The sequence below is a fragment of the Melopsittacus undulatus genome, chromosome 23 (genome assembly GCF_012275295.1).
Source record: "Melopsittacus undulatus isolate bMelUnd1 chromosome 23, bMelUnd1.mat.Z, whole genome shotgun sequence".
NCBI classification, from domain to species: domain Eukaryota; kingdom Metazoa; phylum Chordata; class Aves; order Psittaciformes; family Psittaculidae; genus Melopsittacus; species Melopsittacus undulatus.
Genome location: NC_047549.1, coordinates 1,364,236 through 1,389,239, shown reverse-complemented (window position 1 = coordinate 1,389,239; position 25,004 = coordinate 1,364,236). Strand labels below are relative to the sequence as shown.

General features: G+C 59.5%; 1 protein-coding gene across 9 annotated transcripts; it reads left to right on the top strand.

Moving 5' to 3' along the window:
* The first annotated feature begins 1,117 nt into the window (after nucleotides 1-1,117).
* LOC101870516 (patatin-like phospholipase domain-containing protein 6) lies at nucleotides 1,118-24,260 on the top strand. Of its 9 annotated transcripts, none has more exons than XM_034071966.1 (37): nucleotides 1,118-1,156; nucleotides 3,094-3,141; nucleotides 3,223-3,279; nucleotides 4,662-4,746; nucleotides 5,938-6,029; nucleotides 6,117-6,214; nucleotides 6,299-6,439; nucleotides 7,335-7,494; nucleotides 7,902-7,982; nucleotides 9,740-9,868; nucleotides 9,950-10,030; nucleotides 10,127-10,205; nucleotides 10,304-10,384; nucleotides 11,133-11,239; nucleotides 11,810-12,001; nucleotides 12,361-12,438; nucleotides 12,634-12,839; nucleotides 12,936-13,067; nucleotides 13,165-13,288; nucleotides 13,369-13,482; nucleotides 13,697-13,772; nucleotides 13,882-14,022; nucleotides 14,745-14,808; nucleotides 14,887-15,055; nucleotides 15,119-15,301; nucleotides 15,843-15,961; nucleotides 16,045-16,201; nucleotides 16,846-16,962; nucleotides 17,056-17,125; nucleotides 18,082-18,198; nucleotides 18,421-18,537; nucleotides 19,991-20,139; nucleotides 20,957-21,109; nucleotides 22,440-22,556; nucleotides 22,832-22,904; nucleotides 23,171-23,280; nucleotides 23,974-24,260. In XM_034071966.1, exons 2-37 carry the CDS (start codon nucleotides 3,103-3,105, stop codon nucleotides 24,040-24,042), a joined length of 4,077 nt encoding a protein of 1,358 aa, XP_033927857.1. In that variant the 5' UTR covers nucleotides 1,118-1,156; nucleotides 3,094-3,102; the 3' UTR covers nucleotides 24,043-24,260. The 9 variants fall into 9 exon arrangements, 7 of the variants coding, with proteins under 7 accessions (XP_033927857.1, XP_033927859.1, XP_033927858.1 ...); XM_034071968.1 differs by having other exon boundaries at nucleotides 10,301-10,384; nucleotides 15,846-15,961; XM_034071967.1 differs by having other exon boundaries at nucleotides 10,301-10,384; nucleotides 23,977-24,260.
* The last annotated feature ends 744 nt before the right edge of the window (nucleotides 24,261-25,004 follow it).

Below are 25,004 nucleotides of genomic sequence, written 5' to 3'. Positions count from 1 at the left end.
AGGGGGTTGGGTGCCAGCACCATGGGGTGTCCATGGGGTCACAGGGGGGCTATGGGTGCTGCTGTGGGGTAGGAGGGGGGTTGGGTGCCAGCACCATGGGGTCACAGGGGGTCACAGGGGGGCTATGGGTGCTGCTGTGGGGTGGGAGGGGGTTGGGTGCCAGCACCATGGGGTGTCCATGGGGTCACAGGGGGGCTATGGGTGCTGCTGTGGGGTGGGAGGGGGTTGGGTGCCAGCACCATGGGGTGTCCATGGGGTCACAGGGGGGCTATGGGTGCTGCTGTGGGGTGGGAGGGGGTTTGGTGCCAGCACCATGGGGTGGCCATGGGGTCACAGGGGGGCTATGGGTGCTGCTGTGGGGTGGGAGGGGGTTTGGGTGCCAGCACCATGGGGTGTCCATGGGGTCACAGGGGGGCTATGGGTGCTGCGGTGGGGTGGGAGGGGGTTTGGGTGCCAGCACCATGGGGTGGCCATGGGGTCACAGGGGGGCTATGGGTGCTGCTGTGGGGTGGGAGGGGGTTTGGGTGCCAGCACCATGGGGTGTCCATGGGGTCACAGGGGGGCTGTGGGTGCTGCTGTGGGGTGGGAGGGGGTTTGGGTGCCAGCACCATGGGGTCACAGGGGGGCTATGGGTGCTGCTGTGGGGTGGGAGGGGGTTGGGTGCCAGCACCATGGGGTGTCCATGGGGTCACAGGGGGGCTGTGGGTGCTGCTGTGGGGTGGGAGGGGGTTTGGGTGCCAGCACCATGGGGTGTCCATGGGGTCACAGGGGGGCTATGGGTGCTGCTGTGGGGTGGGAGGGGGTTTGGGTGCCAGCACCATGGGGTGTCCATGGGGTCACAGGGGGGGCTATGGGTGCTGTTGCCTCCGCCACTCCCAATATGGCGGCGCCCACACGACGCACCCGTCGGTGTCGCTCTTTGATGGCGTCACTCCCTTCCCCGCCACACCCAAGATGGCGCTTCCCTTGCGATGACATCATCTTCCTGCGCCACACCCAAGATGGCGCCCCGCATCTCGCCTCCCCTCGACCTTCCCAACATGGCGCCGCCGCAGCGACGCGCCCCCCGTTGCGTGTGACGTCACGGCGAGGGGCGGGGCCGCTTTAAAGGGGGCATGACCTCCGTTAGCGCCGGGGCCTGAGGCGGCGGCCGGAGGTGGGGACAGTGACATCTATGGGGGGGCATTAACGTCTATGGGGGGCATTAACGTCTATGGGGGGGCATTAACATCTATAGGGGGCATTAACGTCTATGGGGGGGCATTAACATCTATAGGGGGCATTAACGTTTATGGGGGGGCATTAACATCTATAGGGGGCATTAACGTCTATGGGGGGGCATTAACATCTATAGGGGGCATTAACGTTTATGGGGGGGGCATTAACATCTGGGGGGGGCATTAACATCTATGGGGGGGCATTAACGTTTATGGGGGGACATTAACATCTATAGGGGGCATTAACGTTTATGGGGGGGCATTAACATCTGGGGGGGCATTAACGTCTATGGGGGGGCATTAACGTCTATAGGGGGGCATTAACGTCTTTGGGGGGTATTAACATCTGGGGGGGGCATTAAAGTCTAACGGGAGGCATTAACGCCTGGGGGGGGGCATTAATGCCCGGGGGGGGGGGGGCAGAAACGTCCTTGGGGGGGTCCAGAGGGGAGTTTGGGGGGTGCAGGACCCAATAGGGGGGCATATTGGGGAGGGGGGGCAATGGGTGACAGGGACCTGGTGACACCACATTGGGTGACAGGGACATGGTGACACTGTAATGGGTGACAGGGACAGGGTAACACTGTAATGGGTGACAGGGACAGGGTGACACTGTAATGGGTGACAGGGACAGGGTAACACCACATTGGGTGACAGGGACATGGTGACACCACATTGGGTGACAGGGACAGGGTAACACCACATTGGGTGACAGGGACATGGTGACACTGTGGTGGGTGACAGGGACAGGGTAACACCACATTGGGTGACAGGGACATGGTGACACTGTAATGGGTGACAGGGACAGGGTGACACCACATTGGGTGACAGGAACATGGTGACACTGTGGTGGGTGACAGGGACATGGTGACACTGTGGTGGGTGACAGGGACAGGGTAACACCACATTGGGTGACAGGGACAGGGTGACACCGTGATGGGTGACAGGGACAGGGTGACACCACATTGGGTGACAGGGACAGGGTGAAACCACATTGGGTGACAGGGACATGGTGACACTGTAATGGGTGACAGGGACAGGGTAACACCACATTGGGTGACAGGAACATGGTGACACCACACTGGGTGACAGGGACGGGGTGACACTGTAATGGGTGACAGGCACAGGGTGACACCGTGATGGGTGACAGGGACAGGGTGACACTGTAATGGGTGACAGGGACAGGGTAACACCACATTGGGTGACAGGGACGGGGTAACACTGTAATGGGTGACAGGGACAGGGTGACACCGTGATGGGTGACAGGGACAGGGTAACACCACATTGGGTGACAGGGACAGGGTAACACTGTAATGGGTGACAGGGACAGGGTGACACTGTGGTGGGTGACAGGGACAGGGTAACACCACATTGGGTGACAGGGACATGGTGACACTGTGGTGGGTGACAGGGACAGGGTGACACCACATTGGGTGACAGGGACAGGGTGACACTGTAATGGGTGACAGGAACATGGTGACACCACATTGGGTGACAGGAACATGGTGACACCGTGATGGGTGACAGGGACATGGTGACACCACATTGGGTGACAGGAACATGGTGACACCGTGATGGGTGACAGGGACATGGTGACACTGTGGTGGGTGACAGGAACATGGTGACACCGTGACAGGTGACACCACAACGGATGACACCATTTGGTGGCCTCCACCGGAACTGTCACAACCACTTTGTTCCTGCCATATCTTCCTGTCCCCACCACGGAGAGGGCACTGAAGTCCTCCCCATGGCCCCTTGATGTCCCCCTTGGAGGGTCCCTATTGCACCCACCCCACAGCACCCCCCAACCAAACCCCCCCCTGTGGAGGTGTCCCTATGTCACCAACCCGGTGCCTTTGGGCTCTTCCTACAGGCGGGGGCCATGGGGCAGAGCGAGTCGGAGCCGCAGGAGGAGCTGGAGGTAGGAGCTGTGCCCCCCATGGAGCTGGGGGGTGAGGGCCGCCCCATGGGGTGTCACCAGCGTGTCCCCGTGTCCCCACAGGATGAGTCCCCAATGGCTCCGATGTCCCTGTTCTTCGGTGAGGAGCAGCTCCCCACGGTGAGGAGCCGGTGAGGGGGCACCCATGGGGGGTGGCAGGTCCCTAATGCTGCTGAGCACCCCTTGAAGGGACACCCATGGGTCCCTAAGGGGGGTGGCAGGTCCCTAACGCTGCTGAGCACCCCTTGAAGGGACACCCATGGGTCCCCAAGGGGGGGGGCAGGTCCCTAACACTGCTGAGCACCCCTTGAAGGGACACCCATGGGTCCCCAAGGGGGGGGGCAGGTCCCTAATGCTGCTGAGCACCCCTTGAAGGGACACCCATGGGTCCCTAAGGGGGGTGGCAGGTCCCTAACACTGCTGAGCACCCCTTGAAGGGACACCCATGGGTCCCCATGGGGGGTGGCAGGTCCCTAATGCTGCTGAGCACCCCTTGAAGGGACACCCATGGGTCCCCATGGGGGGTGGCAGGTCCCTAATGCTGCTGAGCACCCCTTGAAGGGACACCCATGGGTCCCCAAGGGGGGTGGCAGGTCCCTAATGCTGCTGAGCACCCCTTGAAGGGACACCCATGGGTCCCCAAGGGGGGGTGGCAGGTCCCTAACACTGCTGAGCACCCCTTGAAGGGACACCCATGGGTCCCCATGGGGGGTGGCAGGTCCCTAATGCTGCTGAGCACCCCTTGAAGGGACACCCATGGGTCCCTAATGGGGGTGGCAGGTCCCTAATGCTGCTGAGCACCCCTTGAAGGGACACCCATGGGTCCCCAAGGGGGGTGGCAGGTCCCTAATGCTGCTGAGCACCCCTTGAAGGGACACCCATGGGTCCCTAAGGGGGGTGGCAGGTCCCTAACACTGCTGAGCACCCCTTGAAGGGACACCCATGGGTCCCTAAGGGGGGTGGCAGGTCCCTAATGCTGCTGAGCACCCCTTGAAGGGACACCCATGGGTCCCTAAGGGGGGTGGCAGGTCCCTAATGCTGCTGAGCACCCCTTGAAGGGACACCCATGGGTCCCTAAGGGGGGGGCAGGTCCCTAATGCTGCTGAGCACCCCTTGAAGGGACACCCATGGGTCCCTAAGGGGGGGGGGCAGGTCCCTAACGCTGCTGAGCACCCCTTGAAGGGACACCCATGGGTCCCCAAGGGGGGTGGCAGGTCCCTAATGCTGCTGAGCACCCCTTGAAGGGACACCCATGGGTCCCCAAGGGGGGGGGCAGGTCCCTAATGCTGCTGAGCACCCCTTGAAGGGACACCCATGGGTCCCCAAGGGGGGTGGCAGGTCCCTAACGCTGCTGAGCACCCCTTGAAGGGCCCCAAAGGTGCCCCCTGTCCCCAAAGGACAATGTTCTGTCCCCAGTGCCTGTGTGTTACTGCAGTGCCAGTGCCACCAATCACCCCCCCACTTGTCCCCATGCCCTTGGGGACCCCCCTGTTTGTCTGCAGGAGCTGGGAGCCTTCCTGGCCGTGACCACCTTCGCTGCCATCACCGTGGCCACCATGGTCCTGCTGCGCCGCCTGCGCCTGAAGAGTGAGTGTACCCCATGGTGGCCTTGGGGATAGAGGGGTGACACCATCCCCATTCCCTGTCCCCATCACCGTCCCCATTCCCTGTCCCCATCACCGTCCCCATCAGCATCCCCATTCCCTGTCCCCATCACCGTCCCCATCAGCATCCCCATTCCCTGTCCCAATCACCGTCCCCATCAGCATCCCCATTCCCTGTCCCCATCAGCATCCCCATTCCCTGTCCCCATCACCGTCCCCATTCCCTGTCCCCATCACCATCCCCATTCCCTGTCCCCATCAGTGTCCCCATTCCCTGTCCCCATCAGTGTCCCCATTCCCTGTCCCCATCAGCATCCCCATTCCCTGTCCCCATCACCGTCCCCATTCCCTGTCCCCATCACCGTCCCCATTCCCTGTCCCCATCAGTGTCCCCATTCCCTGTCCCCATCACCGTCCCCATTCCCTGTCCCCATCAGCATCCCCATTCCCTGTCCCCATCAGCATCCCCATTCCCTGTCCCCATCACCGTCCCCATTCCCTGTCCCCATCAGCATCCCCATTCCCTGTCCCCATCAGCATCCCCATTCCCTGTCCCCATCAGCATCCCCATTCCCTGTCCCCATCACTGTCCCCATTCCCTGTCCCCATCAGCATCCCCATTCCCTGTCCCCATCACCGTCCCCATTCCCTGTCCCCATCAGTGTCCCCATTCCCTGTCCCCATCAGCATCCCCATTCCCTGTCCCCATCAGCATCCCCATTCCCTGTCCCCATCAGCATCCCCATTCCCTGTCCCCATCAGCATCCCCATTCCCTGTCCCCATCACCGTCCCCATTCCCTGTCCCCATCAGCATCCCCATTCCCTGTCCCCATCAGCATCCCCATTCCCTGTCCCCATCACTGTCCCCATTCCCTGTCCCCATCAGCGTCCCCATTCCCTGTCCCCATCAGCATCCCCATTCCCTGTCCCCATCACCGTCCCCATTCCCTGTCCCCATCAGCATCCCCATTCCCTGTCCCCATCACTGTCCCCATTCCCTGTCCCCATCAGCATCCCCATTCCCTGTCCCCATCACCGTCCCCATTCCCTGTCCCAATCACTGTCCCCATTCCCTGTCCCCATCAGCATCCCCATTCCCTGTCCCTATCACTGTCCCCATTCCCTGTCCCAATCACCGTCCCCATCAGCATCCCCATTCCCTGTCCCCATCAGTGTCCCCCGGAGCCATGGAGCCGGAGTCCCCCCGGTACTGCTTCCGCAAGCGGGACAAGATGCTGTTCTACGGCCGCAAGATCATGCGCAAGGTGACGTTGGGGTGACCGTGACAAAGGGGGGGTACCGGTGCCCCCCTGGTGCCCCCATTGAGCGCCACCCCCGTGTCCCCCCCCCAGGTGTCCCAATCCACCTCGTCCCTGATGGCCAGCACCATCTGCAGCACCTCGCGCCCGCGCATGAAGAGGAGGCTGCGGATGCTCAACCTGGCCAGGAGGTGCGGACCCAATGGGTGCCATGGGGTGCACCAATGGGTGCCATGGGATGGGGCCCCCCCCGGTGACCTCTGTGTGTCCCCAAGGTTCCTGCACCTGCAGAAGGAGCTGCCCAAGCTGCAGATGAAGGAGCCGTCGCCGGTGCTGCTGGAGGCCGACCTGGGCGAGTTTGATGCTGGCAGCTCCCACCTGCCCTCCGAGGTGCTCTTCATGCTCAAGAATGTGCGGTGAGGAGGGGAGCAGCCATCCATGGGGTCAGGAATGGGATCCATGGGGAGCAGGAGCCATGCATGGGGTCAGGAATGGGATCCATGGGGAGCAGGAGCCATCCATGGGGTCAGGAATGGGATCCATGGGGAGCAGGAGCCATGCATGGGGTCAGGAACGGGATCCAGGGGGAGCAGGAGCCATCCATGGGGTCAGGAATGGGATCCATGGGGAGCAGGAGCCATCCATGGGGTCAGGAACGGGATCCATGGGGAGCAGGAGCCATGCATGGGGTCAGGAACGGGATCCATGGGGAGCAGGAGCCATCCATGGGGTCAGGAATGGGATCCATGGGGAGCAGGAGCCATCCATGGGGTCAGGAATGGGATCCATGGGGAGCAGGAGCCATCCATGGGGTCAGGAATGGGATCCATGGGGAGCAGGAGCCATGCATGGGGTCAGGAACGGGATCCAGGGGGAGCAGGAGCCATCCATGGGGTCAGGAATGGGATCTAAGGGACTGCAGGATCCATCCCTGTGGATCAGGATCCATCCCTGCTGTCAGGAGTAGGATCCAGCCCTTGGGCTCAGGATCCAGTTCTGGTGTCAGGATCCAGCCCTGAGGGTCAGGATCCATTGGTATGTGTCAGGATTAGGGTCCAGGGGTCAGTATCCATCCCTGTGGATCAGGATCAGGATCCATCCCTGGGGTCAGGATTAGGATCCAAGGGGACCAGGATCCATCCCTGGGGTCAGGATCGGGATCCAGGGCTCAGGATCCAATCCCTTTGCATGGCTCCAGGCTGGACCACTTCCCTGAAGGATGCTCTTCCCTCCTGCATCCCCATCACTGCGGTGGCTCCAGGGACCAGAGCAGCCGGTGATGGGCTCCATGTCCCCTCCTTGTCCCTGCAGGGTGCTGGGTCACTTCGAGAAGCCCGTGTTCCTGGAGCTCTGCAAGCACATGGTATTCCAGCAGTGCCATCAAGGGGAATACGTCTTCCGGCCGGGACAAGCCGACTCCAGCATCTACGTGCTGCAGGATGGCAAACTGGAGCTGATCCTGACCGAACCGGTGCGGATGGGGACAGCCAGGAGGTGGCACAGGGAGGGAGGGATGGATGGATGGATGGATGATGGATAGATGGATAATGGATAGACGGATGGATAATGGATGATGGATTATGGATGGATGGGAAATGGACAGATGGATGATGGATGGCTGATGGATGAATGGATAATGGATGGATGGATGGATGGATGATGGATGGATGGATGGACGGATTAATGGATAATGGATGGATGGATGGACGGATGGATGGATAATGGATGGATGGATGGATGGATGGATGGATGATGGATGGATAAATGGATGATGGATGGATGGATGGATGGATGATGGATGGATAAATGGATGGACGGATGGATGGGGACTCCAAGCGCATGGAGGTGGGAAGAGCAAAGGGAGTTTGTGCCGTGCAGGATGGGAAGGAGACGGTGATGAAGGAGGTGTTCCCTGGGGACAGCGTACACAGCCTGCTCAGCATCGTCGATGTCCTCACGGTACCGGTGCCCGCTGTGTCCCCAGGTCCCCTAAACCTGCTCATGGCCATCCCCAAACCCCCTAAACCTGCTTGTGACCATCCCCAAACCCCCTAAACCTGCTCATGGCCATCCCCAAACCCCCTAAACCTGCTTGTGACCATCCCCAAACCCCCTAAACCTGCTCATGGCCATCCCCAAACCCCCTAAACCTGCTTGTGACCATCCCCAAACCCCCTAAACCTGCTTGTGACCATCCCCAAACCCCCTAAACCTGCTTGTGACCATCCCCAAACCCCCTAAACCTGCTTGTGACCATCCCCAAGCCCCCTAAACCTGCTTGTGACCATCCCCAAGCCCCCTAAACCTGCTTGTGACCATCCCCAAGCCCCCTAAACCTGCTTGTGACCATCCCCAAACCCCCTAAACCTGCTTGTGACCATCCCCAAACCCCCTAAACCTGCTTGTGACCATCCCCAAACCCCCTAAACCTGCTTGTGACCATCCCCAAACCCCCTAAACCTGCTTGTGACCATCCCCAAACCCCCTAAACCTGCTTGTGACCATCCCCAAACCCCCTAAACCTGCTTGTGACCATCCCCAAACCCCCTAAACCTGCTTGTGACCATCCCCAAACCCCCTAAACCTGCTCATGGCCATCCCCAAACCCCCTAAACCTGCTTGTGACCATCCCCAAACCCCCTAAACCTGCTTGTGACCATCCCCAAACCCCCTAAACCTGCTCATGACCATCCCCAAGCCCCCTAAACCTGCTTGTGACCATCCCCAAACCCCCTAAGCCTGCTTGTGACCATCCCCAAACCCCCTAAACCTGCTTGTGACCATCCCCAAACCCCCTAAACCTGCTTGTGACCATCCCCAAACCCCCTAAACCTGCTTGTGACCATCCCCAAACCCCCTAAACCTGCTTGTGACCATCCCCAAACCCCCTAAACCTGCTTGTGACCATCCCCAAACCCCCTAAACCTGCTCATGGCCATCCCCAAACCCCCTAAACCTGCTTGTGACCATCCCCAAGCCCCCTAAACCTGCTTGTGACCATCCCCAAACCCCCTAAACCTGCTCATGGCCATCCCCAAACCCCCTAAACCTGCTCATGGCCATCCCCAAACCCCCTAAACCTGCTTGTGACCATCCCCAAGCCCCCTAAACCTGCTTGTGACCATCCCCAAACCCCCTAAACCTGCTTGTGACCATCCCCAAACCCCCTAAACCTGCTTGTGACCATCCCCAAACCCCCTAAACCTGCTCGTGGCCATCCCCAAACCCCCTAAACCTGCTTGTGACCATCCCCAAACCCCCTAAACCTGCTCGTGGCCATCCCCAAACCCCCTAAACCTGCTTGTGACCATCCCCAAACCCCCTAAACCTGCTTGTGACCATCCCCAAACCCCCTAAACCTGCTCATGGCCATCCCCAAACCCCCTAAACCTGCTTGTGACCATCCCCAAACCCCCTAAACCTGCTTGTGACCATCCCCAAGCCCCCTAAACCTGCTTGTGACCATCCCCAAGCCCCCTAAACCTGCTTGTGACCATCCCCAAACCCCCTAAACCTGCTTGTGACCATCCCCAAACCCCCTAAGCTTGATGGGGTTTCCTCCAACCTGCCCATAGATGTCCCCAGACCTTCCCAGCCCAACCATGGCCATCCCCGAGCCCAAGCAGCCAAACCCCTGGTGCCAGCAGGGAGCTTTGGCTGCCCGCTGGTGCTCCATCCCTCCTCCATGGCTGAGATGGACCTCGCTGTGTCACCAGGGCCACCAGCGCCCGTACAAGACGGTGAGCGCCCGGGCAGCCGCCAGCTCCACCATCCTCCGCCTGCCGGTTGAAGCCTTCTCAGCCATCTTTGAGAACTACCCCGAGAGCCTGGTGCGGATGGTGCAGGTGGGTCTGGCTCGGCGGCACCCCCTGGGGTCGTCCCTTTGGGGTGCCAGGAGACCACGGTTGGCTTCTTCCCCCCTGCAGATCATCATGGTGCGTCTGCAGAGAGTCACCTTCCTGGCTTTGCACAACTACCTTGGCTTGACCAACGAGCTCTTCAGCCATGTGAGTTCCTCCCCAGCACAGGACGGCTCTGGGGAGCCCCAACCCTCCTCGTGCCCCCCATTGGAGGACATGGGGCCACCAAAGCTCTTCCCACAGCCCAGCCACGCCGCCCGCACCAGCCCCGTCCGCCACGGCAAGCGCGGCTTCAGCCACACGGAGGAGGGCCGGGAGCTGGGTAGGAGCTGGGAACGGGGCCCTGGGGCCTCTCCCCATGGTGGTACCCCCACGATGGGGCTCTGCTGCTCATGCTCATGGTGCTTTCTCATCCAGCAGCTGACTCATTGAAAGCTGGAGGCCCAGAGCCCCCCAAGCCGACCATGAGCCGCTGCATCTCCATGCCCGTGGACATTGCTGGTGGGTCAGAGGCTGGGGAAGGAGCTGGGGGGTCCCAGGGTCATGTATGGGCACCAGGGTTGTGGACCTCTTCCAACCTCATGTGGCCACCACCCCAGAGCAGTCTCCTACCCCATGTTTCCTCATCTCCCATCCCTGTGCATCCCCATCCTACATCTCCATCCCTGTGCATCCCCATCCTGCATCTCCCATCCCTGTGCATCCCCATCCTACATCTCCCATCCCTGTGCATCCCCATCCTACATCTCCATCCCTGTGCATCCCCATCCTACATCTCCCACCCCTGTGCATCCCCATCCTGCATCTCCCATCCCTGTGCATCCCCATCCTGCATCTCCCATCCCTGTGCATCCCCATCCTACATCTCCATCCCTGTGCATCCCCATCCTGCATCTCCCACCCCTGTGCATCCCCATCCTACATCTCCCATCCCTGTGCATCCCCATCCTACATCTCCCATCCCTGTGCATCCCCATCCTACATCTCCATCCCTGTGCATCCCCATCCTGCATCTCCCATCCCTGTGCATCCCCATCCTGCATCTCCCATCCCTGTGCATCCCCATCCTGCATCTCCCATCCCTGTGCATCCCCATCCTGCATCTCCCATCCCTGTGCATCCCCATCCTACATCTCCCATCCCTGTGCATCCCCATCCTGCATCTCCCATCCCTGTGCATCTCCATCCTGCATTCCCCATCCAACACCCTTGTCTTGGACCCTGGTGACCCCACTTTCTCCCATCACAGGTATGCAGAAGGGTCCTCGCTCTGACTTCGACCTGGCCTATGAGCGCGGGCGCATCTCAGTGTCACTGCAGGAGGACAGGACCAGCACCTTTCCCACCTTCTCCCGAGTAAAGAGGGGTGGGATAATGGAGGAGAATCCAATTGGAAGCTCATAGGCAATGATGTTTCCCAGGAGTTGATAGTACAGGGTCATCTTCCCTTTATTTCTCAATGATGTGGATGAAGGGATGGGAGATACAGAGCTGGGCATGGACATATGGAATTAGGGATAGAGATACAGAGTTGGAGATGGAGATATGGAGCTGGGAATGGACATACAGAGCTGGGGATGGAGATACAGAGCTTGGGATGGAGATATGGAATTGGGCATGGAGATACAGAGTCAGGGATGGAGATACAGAGCTGGGGATGGAGATACAGAGCTGAAGCTGGAGATACAGAATTGGGGGAGCAGCCGATCCCTCCCTGGTCAGGATCAGGATCCAAGGGGATCGGGAGACATTCCAAACCCACCATGGCCACATTGCTGTGTAACCTGCTGGAGGTGGCCCTGCCTTGGTCCCCAGATGATCTCCAGAGGTCCATTCCAATCCTAGTGGTTGTGTCCACCCAAATCCTTCACCAGCCCCACCAGGGTGACCATGGATGGTGATGGACCTGCCCCATCTCCCCCATAGTCCATCTCCCATGAGCCTAAGGAGCGCAAGACAGTGACGCTGGAGGAGCAACCATCTGGTATCTACCGCTACAGCTACGGCAGGGATGAGCCCACCCCTATGAACCCTCCCGTTGGACCATACCAGGGCAGCCAGAGCAGCACCATCTTGGAGACGGCCAAGCAAGAGCTGGGCAAGCTCATGAAGTTGGAGGTGAGAGCACAAAGAGCACCTCTGGGGCTTTGTGGTGGTCCCCCATGGCTTCATGGTGGTCCCCATCACTTCGTGTTGATCCCGTCTTGCTTTATAGTGATTCATGTTGCTTCATGATGGGTTCTTGTGGTCTTGTGGTATGTCTTCCACCTCATGGTGGTCCCCCATCTCTTTGGGATGGTCCTCCATCACTTTGTGGTTGCCCCATTGCCCCCTGTCTCCTCTTTGTGGTCCCCATCTCCTCGTGGTGGTCCTCAGTCGCTTTGTGGTGGGTTGCCATCTCATGGTGGTCTCTGTGGTGGTCCTTATGTCCTCTTGGTGGTCACCATCACCTCATGTGGTGCTGTTCTTCTGTCTAGGACCCTTCTCTGCTCGATGACCGTGTCGAGCTCTGTCATGCTAAGGCTGGGGCGGTCATTGCCTGTGAAGGGGAACAGGTTGGTTTGGGTGTTGGGGAGCTGCTTCCCTCACCCTTCATCTCCATGGGGTGCTCCTCATCCTGCTCCTTCCCTATGGGTGCCAGGGGGCAGGAACGATTCCCAGAGTCATCTGGAGGGGAACCAGAAGAAAGGCCCCAAGTGATGCTGAGGATCTCAGGTGGCCTCCGATGGTGATGGGGTGACTCTTGGCAGGACGCGAGCCTCTACTTTGTCATCTGTGGCTGCCTGCACGTGTACCAGCAGATGATTGGCAAGGCAGAACACGTCTTCCTCTTCTTGACCCAACCTGGAGAGATGGTGGGACAACTGGGCGTGCTCACTGGTGAGCCCCTCATCTACACCATCAAGGCCAACCGCGACTGCACCTTCCTCAGGATGTCCAAGATGGACTTCTATGAGTGAGTGGAGGAGCTCTGGGGGCAAAGGGTCGATTCCAAAGGGGATTCTCAAGGTGGCATCTCTTGGGGCTCCCCCCAACTGCTCTTGACCCATAGCATCATGCGGGAGCAGCCCAGCGTGGTGCTGACCGTTGCCCACATCGTGGTGGCCCGTATGTCCCCCTTTGTGCGCCAGATGGACTTTGCCATCGACTGGATTGCAGTGGAGGCCGGGCGGGCGCTCTACAGGTAGGTACCAAGTGATGGGCGCCCACCTCGCCTTGGGAAGCACCACGTCAGTGTGGGGCTGAGGTCCTGAGCTCCCCACGCCGGTGGTGATCCCCAGGCAGGGTGACAAGTCCGACTGTACCTACATGGTGCTCAACGGGCGCCTGCGCTCCGTCATCCAGAAGGGCAGTGGAAAGAAGGAGCTCGTTGGGGAGTACGGCCGTGCAGACCTCATCGGGGTGGTGAGAGCCATGGCAGGGCTATGGGGTGGCCACCGTGGGTGTCTGCATGGGGCATCGTGGCCATGTGTCCTCTGTTGCAGGTGGAAGCCCTCACCCGGCAGCCTCGTGCCACCACGGTCCATGCGGTGCGGGACTCGGAGCTGGCCAAGCTGCCTGAGGGCACCTTGAACAACATCAAGCGCAGATACCCTCAGGTACCTGCAGATCCTTCACCCTCTCCCTATGGAAGGAGAATGTCCCTGTGTCCCTTCCAGCTAGCAGAGGTCCTCAATGGGTGTCCCTCTTTGAGGCGGTGCTGGTGGCACCCACAAAGGCACATGGGACACTCGTTTGGGGTCCAGCTTAGGAAGCCCTGCCAGGTCCAATGATGCCATGGGGCTGATGCCATCCCCATCCTGGTCCCTGCAGGTCGTCACCCGCCTCATCCACCTCCTGAGCCAGAAGATCTTGGGGAACCTGCAGCAGCTCCGGGCACCCTTTGCAAGTAGGTCCAAAGGGGACCGGGGACACCAAAGTGGCTTCTCCAGGTCTGGTGGACACCACCAGAGCAGCACACGGAAGGTGTTCACCTCCCTATGGTCCCGTCCGTGTAGGCTCTGGTTTGGGCATGGCCTCCAGCTCGGAACCCATCAACCCCACCAGCAACCTCTCGACGGTGGCGGTGCTGCCGGTGTGTGACAGGGTCCCTGCCGTGGCCTTCTCGCTGGAGCTCAAGCATGCTCTTGATGCCATCGGTGAGTGCCAGTGCAGTGGTGACCACAGCATGGTGGTGACCACAGTCCCATAGCACAGTGATGACCATGGCATGATGGTGACCACAACCCCATGGCGACAGTGATGACATCAGCATGGTGGTGACCACAACCCCATGGCATGATGGTGACCACAACATGCTGGTGTCCACAACACCATGGCATGGCAGCTATCATGACCTGTTGACCACAACCCCATGTGCATGATGGTGACCACACCATGGTTGTGACCACAGCCCCATGGCACAATGATGACCATATCATAGTGATAACCACAGCCTCATGGCACAATGGTGACCACAGCATGCTGGTGACCACAACCCCATGGCATGGTAGCAACCATGACCTGGTGACCACAGCCACATGGCATGATGGTGACTACAGCATGGTTGTGACCACAGCCCCATGGCACAATGGTGACCACAGCATGGTTGCAACCACAACCCCGTGGCATGGTAGCAACCATGACCTGGTGACCACAGCATGGTTGCAACCACAACCCCGTGGCAACAGTGATGACTGCAGCATGGTTGTGACCACAACCCCATGGCACAATGGTGACTACAACATGGTGGCGACCACAGCCCCATGGCATGATGATGACCGCAGCATGGTGGTGACCACAACCCCATGCCATGGTACCATCCGTGACCTGGTACCCACAGCCCCATGGCACAGTGGTGACCATGTCCCACCTCTTCCAGGTCCCACTTTGCTCCTCACCAGCGATGTCCTCCGCATCAACCTCGGCTACTTGGCGCTGGACAGGTAACTGCCATGGGGAGGACCATCATCAGCAGGGACCCACCAGCCCCATGCCACCATCTGACCCCTCCATCTCGGCAGCATCCAGGAGTACCGCCTCTCGGGGTGGTTGGCCCAGCAGGAGGACAGCCACCGCATCGTCCTCTACCTGACCGACTCCACGCTGACCTCCTGGACCGTGCGGTGCATCCGGCAGGCCGACTGCATCCTCATCGTTGGCATGGGTGACCAGGAGCCCATGGTGGGGAAGGTGAGGCTGGGGAGGGAGGAGGCGGTGGGACACCGGCGCGGCGGCTCCTGATGGCTTCTACAGCTGGAGCAGACGCTGGAGAACACGGCGGTGCGGGCACTGAAGCAGTTGGTTCTCCTGCACCGGGAGGGGGGTCCCAGCCCTTCCCGCACCGTCGAGTGGCTCAACATGCGCAGCTGGTGCTCAGGTCACCTCCACATCAGGTGTCCCAAGCACATCTTCACGCGGAGGAACCCGGCCAGGCTGGTACGTGTGTGTGTGGTGTCCATCCGCGGTGCCCGCAGTGCTCCAGCTCTCCCAGCCAGATGCCTCAAAGTTATAGTGAAAGAGTTTTCCTAATGATGTGGTGATGGGGATGGTGTGATGGGGATGATGTGGTGGTGATGGGGATGATGTGGTGGTGATGGGGATGATGTGATGGGGATGATGTGGTGGTGATGGGGATGATGTGGTGGTGATGGGGATGATGTGGTGGTGATGGGGATGATGTGATGGGGATGATGTGATGGGGATGTGGATGATGTGATGGGGATGATGTGGTGGTGATGGGGATGGTGTGATGGGGATGATGTGGTGGTGATGGGGATGGTGTGATGGGGATGATGTGGTGGTGATGGGGATGGTGTGATGGGGATGATGTGGTGGTGATGGGGATGATGTGATGGGGATGATGTGGTGGTGATGGGGATGGTGTGATGGGGATGATGTGGTGGTGATGGGGATGGTGTGATGGGGATGATGTGGTGGTGATGGGGATCCAATGATCCAATGCCCATCCCACCCGCAGCAGGAGACCTATGAGAAGCTCTATAAGAAGAAGGCCGACATCCACAGTGACTTCTCCCGCCTGGCGCGGGTCCTCACCGGCAACACCATCGCCCTCGTGCTGGGTGGCGGCGGAGCCAGGTCAGTGCCCCCCCCCCCCCCCCACGGATGGGGCGCAGTGGGGTGCGGAGGTCCCCATCTCATCCCTCCTCCTGCCTACCCAGGGGCTGCTCCCACATCGGGGTGATCAAGGCGATGGAGGAGTCGGGCATCCCCATTGACATGGTTGGTGGCACCTCCATCGGCGCCTTCATCGGGGCGCTCTACGCCGAGGAGCGCTGCGCCGACAGCACCCGGCAGCGGGCGCGGGACTGGGCCCAGGTGGGTGCCAGGGCACGGCCCCACCACACAGAAGGACCTTCCTGCCGGGGGAGGCGTCTCCTTCCTCCCGCTCCTCTTCCTCTTCTTCCTGTGCCTCCGCTGCCGTCTTCCTTCTCCTTTGCCTTCTCTCCTTATTCTAACTCCATCTCTTCCTCCTCCTCTACCTCGCTGTTCCTCATCTTCTTCTCTCCTTATTCTTCCTCCTCCTCCTTTTCTTCTCACTCTTCTTTCTCCCTCCTTCTTTCCTCTTTCCTTCCTCCTTCCCTTCTCCTTTTCTCCTTCCTCATCCTTTTCTGCTTCTGCTTCTCTTCTCCTCCTTCTTTCTTCCTTCCTCCTTCTTCCCTTGTTCTTCTTTTCTCCTCCTTTTCCATCTCTTTTCCTCCTCTCCTCATCCTTCTTTGTCCTTTTTTTCCTGCTTCTTTGTTCTTCTTTCTTCCCTTTCTCTCTTCTTCCTTCTCTCCTCCTTCTTTTCTCCTCCTCCTCCTTCTTCTTTCTCCTACTTTCTTTCTCCTCCTCCTCTTCTTCCTTCTCTCCTCCTCCTCCTTCTCTCCTCCTTCTTTCTCCTTCCATCTCCCCCTTTTCCTTTCTTCTCTCTTCTCCCTTCTTTCCTTCTCTCCGCCTTCCTCCTCCTCCTCCTCCTCCAGTGCATGAACTCAGTGTTTGCGACCGTCCTGGACCTCACCTACCCCATCACCTCCATGTTTTCGGGCTCAGCCTTCAACAACAGCATCCACAAGGTGTTCCAGGACAAGCAGATTGAGGTGGGTCACCCCCCAGTGGGGAGGGTCCTGAGCAGCTCCTCACCCACCCCACACTGTCCCCATGGTGTCACCCACCCCATCTTATCCCCACAGGACCTGTGGCTGCCTTACTTCAACGTCACGACCGACATCACGGCCTCTGCCATGCGGGTGCACACGGATGGTAAGGACTCCATGGAGAAGTTCTCTGGTGCCACCACAGCCTCCTTTGTGGGGACCTTCCTCACCAGCACCCCAAAACATGTCGCTGCTCCATGGGGGAACGTTTGCCATATTGCATCCTGGTCCAGCCAGGAAAGGGCTTGGAGGGCCCCTGGTGAGCCCAGGCAGTGGTGGCTTCCCATAGAACCAATCAGGTTGGAGAAGGCCTTTAAGCATCATCCTCTAACATAGCTGCTCACCACTAACCCCATAACCCACGCTCACAGCATGGGCAGCACAGGCATGATGTGGTGGTGGTGGGGTCGATGTGGTGGTGGTGGGGATGATGTTGGGGTGGTGGTGGAGTCAGTGTGGTGATGGGGATGATGTGGTGGGGATGATGTGATGGGGATGTGGATGATGTGGTGGTGATGGGGATGATGTAATGGGGATGATGTGGTGGTGATGGGGATGATGTGATGGGGATGATGTGGTGGTGATGGGGATGATGTGATGGTGATGATGATGTGGTGATGGGGATGATGTGGTGGGGATGATGTGGTGGTGATGGGGATGATGTGATGGGGATGATGTGGTGGTGGTGATGATGTGGTGGTGGTGATGATGTGATGGTGATGGGGATGATGTGGTGGTGATGGGGATGATGTGGTGGTGGTGGGGACATCGCGGTGGTGGTGGGACACGGTGGTGGCTGCCCCTCCTCCTTGCCTGGTGTTGGAGCTCACCTGGGACATTGAGCCATCCACAAGGCTGCCCATGGTGGCTTCCCAAAGCAGCCTTGCTCTTGCTCTGCCTGTTTCTCTGGCCTCTAATGCCAACTAATCCCTGCTCACCACCCCTAACCAGCATCTCCGTCCTTCCCCTGTCCTGGCTGGCTTGGTTCTGGGGCTCCAAACCTCCTTGGTCACCTCCAGCTGGGGCCTCCATGGCCATGACCGTGTCCTCTCCCTCCGGCAGGCAGCCTTTGGCGCTACGTCCGAGCCAGTGCCTCTTATACCCCCTACCTGCCTCCTCTCTGCGACCCCAAGGACAGCCACTGGCTTGTGGATGGCTGCTATGTTAACAATGTCCCAGGTCAGCATCTCCCTCCCCAGCACCACCAACCCCTCCACGAACCCACGTCCCATCCCATGCTGAGCTTCCCCAACAGCCGAGGCCGAGGATGCGCAAGGGGGTTCCTCTGCCACCCATGGGTGCCCCCATGGGGTGTAGACGTCCCCGGGCAGGGGCGAGGGGCAGCCCCAAGGAGGGCTCTCAGGGGGGTTGTGCTCATTGGGTTTGTTCCTGCTGGCGTAGGCTCGCTCTGGCGCTACGTGCGAGCCAGCATGACCCTTTCTGGGTACCTGCCACCACTCTGTGACCCCAAGGATGGCAACTTACTGATGGATGGTGGTTACATCAACAACCTGCCAGGCAAGTAGCAGCTCCACGCCATCACCGTCAGCCTGCTCTGGCCTTGGAGGTGGTGGCGAGTGGTTGGGTGAGGGCGACGTGGCCACCGTGAGGTGGGCTCTCAGTGGCTGGAGATGGAGAGGTTGGAGTAGGGGCATCTGTCTTGGATTTGCATCTTCTCGGGGGTTTCGTTGTTGGCGTCTTCATCTGGCAGCATCTCTTGGTGTTCTCCATAGGGAATCATGGAATGGGTTGGGTTGGAAGGGACCTGGAAGCTCATCCAGGGACCCCTTCCACTGGAGCAGCTGCTCCAAGCCCCATCCAACCTGGCCTTGAGCACTGGCAGGGATGGGGCAGCCACAGCTGCTCTGGGCACCCTGTGCCAGTGTGCCACCACCTTTCATCTTGCATCATCTCTTGGTGTCCTCCCTATCTGGTGGCTTCTCATCTTCATGCCCCTTCACATACAGAAAGGCCTTCATCTCGCAGCACTTCCAGAGCATCCTTCGATGCCAGCCACCTGCATCATCCTCTTCTTGGCACTGGGTGATCTCCGAGGGCATCTCTGCTCTCCTGCAGGCCACCTCCGTCCATCCTGCACCAGCTCCAGTGCCCTCAGTGTTGGGTGTCCTCCTGGGGCACCTTCATGCTCCATCACTTGCAAAGCCACCGTTGTCCACCTCTCATTGTCCTCTCTTGATGGGCTCAGCTCCTCCTTGAGCTTCTCCATCCTTCACCTGCAAGACACTTCCATGTATTTTGGTGTCCTTGGCACCGGGTGCCCTCCCAGGACATCGTCATGCAGGTGACCTTCCTCCAGCTGCACCGTGTTTTGGTGTCTTTGGTCAAAGCCACCTTCCTCCATTCTACGTCATTGTCTTTTAATGGGCTCAGCACCTTCATCTCCCTTCATATCCCGTCGACCTCCTTCCATCTTGAATCATCTCTTGATGGCCTCAGCACCGGGCATCCTCTTGGAGCATCTTCAACCTCTTCCATGTTTAAAGCACCTCCATCCACATCCCATCATCTCCTGGTGTCCTCCTGGAGCATCTCCGTGGTGATGCAAACCACCTTCCTTCACGTCCCATCGTCACCTCGTGATGGTCTCATCACCAGGCCTCCTCCTGCAGCATCTCCAACCTCCTCCGTGTTCAAACCACCTCCATCCACATCCCATCATCTCCTGATGTCCTCCTGGAGCATCTCCATGCTCCTTCACACCACAGACACTGCCACTTGCCTGTTCCCTCTCTTTGCCCCATCACCGCTGCCAATTGGCGCGTCCTACCAATGGGCTCCTACCACCACCTGTGGCACCCAATGGGACACTGCTTGTCCCACCACGAGCCCCAGCATGGCTTTGGCCTCAGGAACCATCCCTGCTCCATTCACGGCACCAGCTCCCACCATGGGCTCAGAGCAGGCTTGGACCACGACACCATTGACCCAGCTTTTTCTCTTCTCCCCACAGCCGACATCGCCCGCAGCATGGGGGCCAAGACCGTGGTGGCCATCGACGTGGGCAGCCAGGACGAGACGGACCTGTGCAACTATGGGGACACCCTGTCGGGATGGTGGCTCCTCTGGAAGCGCCTCAACCCCTGGGCTAAGAAGGTCAAGGTGAGGATGGATGGAAGGGTCAAGGTGAGGATGGATGGAAGGGTCAAGGTGAGGATGGATGGAAGGGTCAAGGTAGGGTTGGATGGAAGGGTCAAGGTAGGGTTGGATGGAAGGGTCAAGGTGAGGATGGATGGAAGGGTCAAGGTAGGGTTGGATGGAAGGGTCAAGGTGAGGATGGATGGAAGGGTCAAGGTGAGGATGGATGGAAGGGTCAAGGTGAGGATGGATGGAAGGGTCAAGGTGAGGATGATGGAAGGGTCAAGGTGAGGATGGATGGAAGGGTCAAGGTAGGGTTGGATGGAAGGGTCAAGGTGAGGATGGATGGAAGGGTCAAGGTGAGGATGGATGGAAGGGTCAAGGTGAGGATGGATGGAAGGGTCAAGGTGAGGATGATGGAAGGGTCAAGGTGAGGATGGATGGAAGGGTCAAGGTAGGGTTGGATGGAAGGGTCAAGGTAGGGTTGGATGGAAGGGTCAAGGTGAGGATGGATGGAAGGGTCAAGGTGAGGATGGATGGAAGGGTCAAGGTGAGGATGGATGGAAGGGTCAAGGTAGGGTTGGATGGAAGGGTCAAGGTAGGGTTGGATGGAAGGGTCAAGGTGAGGATGGATGGAAGGGTCAAGGTAGGGTTGGATGGAAGGGTCAAGGTGAGGATGGATGGAAGGGTCAAGGTGAGGATGGATGGAAGGGTCAAGGTAGGGTTGGATGGAAGGGTCAAGGTGAGGATGGATGGAAGGGTCAAGGTGAGGATGGATGGAAGGGTCCAGGGAGGCCCAGGGGATGCTGGTGAGATGGTGCTGAGCTCCTCACCCTTATAGGTGCCTGACATGGCTGAGATCCAGTCCCGCCTGGCCTATGTGTCCTGCGTGCGGCAGCTCGAGGTGGTGAAGTCCAGCTCCTACTGCCAGTACATCCGGCCCCCCATCGATGCCTTCAAGACCATGGACTTCGGCAAGTTCGATGAGATCTATGTGAGTTGGGGGGCAGAAGGCACTGGGGTGCCCTGGATCAGCTTCAGGCCATCAGTGGGGTGCTGCAAGCCATGGGTTGGGGTTCTTCAGCCACCAGTTGGGTGGCCTGGGTCACCAGTTGGGTGTCCTTGGCCATCAGTTGGGTGTCCTGGACCATCAGTTGGGTGTCCTTGGCCATCAGTTGGGTGTCCTGGACCATCGGTTGAGTGTCCTTGGCCATCAGTTGGGTGTCCTGGACCATCGGTTGAGTGTCCTTGGCCACCAGTTGGGTGTCCTGGACCATCGGTTGAGTGTCCTTGGCCATCAGTTGGGTGTCCTGGACCATCAGTTGGGTGTCCTTGGCCATCAGTTGGGTGTCCTTGGCCACCAGTTGGGTGTCCTGGACCATCGGTTGAGTGTCTTTGGCCACCAGTTGGGTGGCCTGGGTCACCAGTTGGGTGTCCTTGGCCATCAGTTGGGTGTCCTGGACCATCAGTTGGGTGTCCTGGACCATCGGTTGAGTGTCCTTGGCCACCAGTTGGGTGTCCTGGACCATCAGTTGGGTGTCCTGGACCATCGGTTGAGTGTCCTTGGCCACCAGTTGGGTGTCCTGGACCATCGGTTGAGTGTCCTTGGCCACCAGTTGGGTGTCCTGGACCATCGGTTGAGTGTCCTGGACCATCAGTTGGGTGTCCTTGGCCACCAGTTGGGTGTCCTGGACCATCAGTTGGGTGTCCTGGACCATCGGTTGAGTGTCCTTGGCCATCAGTTGGGTGTCCTTGGCCATCAGTTGGGTGTCCTGGACCATCAGTTGGGTGTCCTGGACCATCGGTTGAGTGTCCTTGGCCACCAGTTGGGTGTCCTTGGCCATCAGTTGGGTGTCCTTGGCCATCAGTTGGGTGTCCTGGACCATCAGTTGGGTGTCCTGGACCATCGGTTGAGTGTCCTTGGCCACCAGTTGGGTGTCCTGGACCATCAGTTGGGTGTCCTGGACCATCGGTTGAGTGTCTTTGGCCACCAGTTGGGTGTCCTGGACCATCAGTTGGGTGTCCTGGACCATCAGTTGGGTGTCCTGGACCATCGGTTGAGTGTCCTGGACCATCGGTTGAGTGTCCTGGACCATCAGTTGGGTGTCCTGGACCATCGGTTGAGTGTCCTGGACCATCGGTTGAGTGTCCTGGACCATCAGTTGAGTGTCCTGGACCATCAGTTGGGTGTCCTGGACCATCGGTTGAGTGTCCTTGGCCACCAGTTGGGTGTCCTGGACCATCGGTTGAGTGTCCTTGGCCACCAGTTGGGTGCCTGGGCTGTCCTTTGGGGTTCTCCAGCTGCTGTGGCCCCCCCCCTGCAGGAAGTTGGGTACCACCATGGCAAGGTGGTCTTCGACCACTGGAGCCAGTACGACATCATCGAGAAGATGGTGAAGGACCGGCGATGGGCCGACTTCTGCGGCATCGAGCGCGTGGATGTGAGCATGGGGGAACACCAGATCTGGGGGGGCACCCTGGGGACACCCTGGACCTGGCACCTTGGCTTTAAGGGGTTTCCCTTCTCCTGGTCCCTCCCCAGTGTCTTCCTCTCCCCTTGGTCCATCTCAGGTCCCCCTCAGCATCCCGGTCCCCTGTGGTCCATGCCCATCATCCTCGTGTCCTCCTCCTGGCACCTTCTCCCCCTCTCCCTTGGGGTCCTCCCTCCCTCCTCCGTCCTCACCCATGGGGGGGGCTCTTTGGGGTCCCTTTGTAGGTGCTCAAGACTCACTTCATTGACCTGGCTGAGATGGTGTCCCGCATCGAGCCAGCGCAGCCCTGCGCCGAAGGTGAGGCGGGCATGGGGCTCCCCATCCTCATCCCCATCCTGACCCTGATCCCAATCCTCATCCTGGTCCCAGTCCTGGTCCTGATCCCAATCCCAATCCTGGTCCCAGTTCTGATCTCACTCCTGATTCCAATCCCAATCCTGATCCCGATCCCAGTCCTGATCCTGATCCCACTCCTGAGCCTGATCCCCATCCCACTCCTGATCCCAATCCTGATCCCAATCCCAATCCCAATGCAATCCTGATACCGATCCCAACCCCCCCAGAGGAATCTGACGACGTCACAGACTACGAGGACGAGGAACTGGACCCCCCCCGGGATGAGCAGGATGCGGCCTCCCCTTTGGAACAGGCCAGCACCAGCACCACGGGGGCTGTGAGTGCCATGGGGGGGCTCAGAATGGGTGCTGCTGGCCTGGGGGGTCCTAAGGGTGCCCTGAGCCTGTGCATGGTCCTGAATGGACCAGCAGGTGCTACAGTGTCCCCATCCCATGTCCCCATCCCATGTCCTCATCCCATGTCCCCATCCCATGTCCCCATCCAATGTCCCCATCCCATGTCCCCATCCCATGTCCTCATCCCATGTCCCCATCCCATGTCCCCATCCCATGTCCCCATCCAATGTCCTCATCCCATGTCCTCATCCAATGTCCTCATCCCATGTCCTCATCCAATGTCCTCATCCCATGTCCCCATCCCATGTCCCCATCCAATGTCCTCATCCCATGTCCCCATCCCATGTCCCCATCCCATGTCCCCATCCCATGTCCTCATCCAATGTCCCCATCCCATGTCCTCATCCCGTGTCCTCATCCAATGTCCTCATCCCATGTCCCCATCCCATGTCCCCATCCAATGTCCCCATCCCATGTCCCCATCCAATGTCCCCATCCCATGTCCCCATCCCATGTCCCCATCCCGTGTCCCCATCCCGTGTCCCCATCCCATGTCCCCATCCCATGTCCCCATCCCATGTCCCCATCCCGTGTCCTCATCCAATGTCCTCATCCCATGTCCCCATCCCATGTCCCCATCCCATGTCCCCATCCCATGTCCCATCTGTTCCCAGCAGGAAGAGGAGAATTCCCTTCGGCACCACTCGAGCCAGCCCCAGGACCCCTCCGCACCCCGGATGTGACCCCAAAGAGCCCCGGAGCCACCACTACCTCCCCCCGCAGGGGCCTCCCTGTTCCCATTGCCCCTTCCCAGCACTTTCCCACTCATCCCGGGGGCTCCGGGATCCCCTTTTCCCTGTCTCCTGCAGTTGCACTGGGCTGAGCCCTCTCCATGCTCCCGATCCTTGGGTTTTTTACTCCCCGTTGTTGTTCCTTAACAACAAAAGCGGTTGAAAAGTTGTGTTTTTAATCAATTCTTGAGGTTCTGAAGGGAAACTGTTGGGGCTTGGGATGGGGATCGCATGGGGATCGGGATGGGGATCGCATGGGGATCGGGATGGGGATCCCGTGGGGATCGGGATTGGGATCCCGTGGGGATCAGGATTGGGATCCCATGGGGATCGGGATGGGGATCCCGTGGGGATCGGGATTGGGATCCCGTGGGGATCAGGATTGGGATCGCATGGGGATCGGGATGGGGATCGCATGGGGATCGGGATGGGGATCCCGTGGGGATCAGGATTGGGATCCCATGGGGATCAGGATTGGGATCCCATGGGGATCGGGATGGGGATCCCATGGGGATCAGGATGGGGATCGCATGGGGATCGGGATGGGGATCGCATGGGGATCGGGATGGGGATCCCGTGGGGATCAGGATTGGGATCCCATGGGGATCGGGATGGGGATCGCATGGGGATCGGGATGGGGATCCCATGGGGATCAGGATTGGGATCCGATGGGGACTGGGAAACCGAATGGATGCGGAGCGTGATCCGGTAGCACCGTGGGACACCCAGCACCACCATGGACACCCAGTGTGACCATGGGGCACCCAGCACCACCATGGACACCCAGCACCACCATGGGACACCCAGTGTGACCATGGGACACCCAGCACCACCATGGACACCCAGCACCACCATGGGACACCCAGTGTGACCATGGGGCACCCAGCACCACCATGGACACCCAGCACCATCAT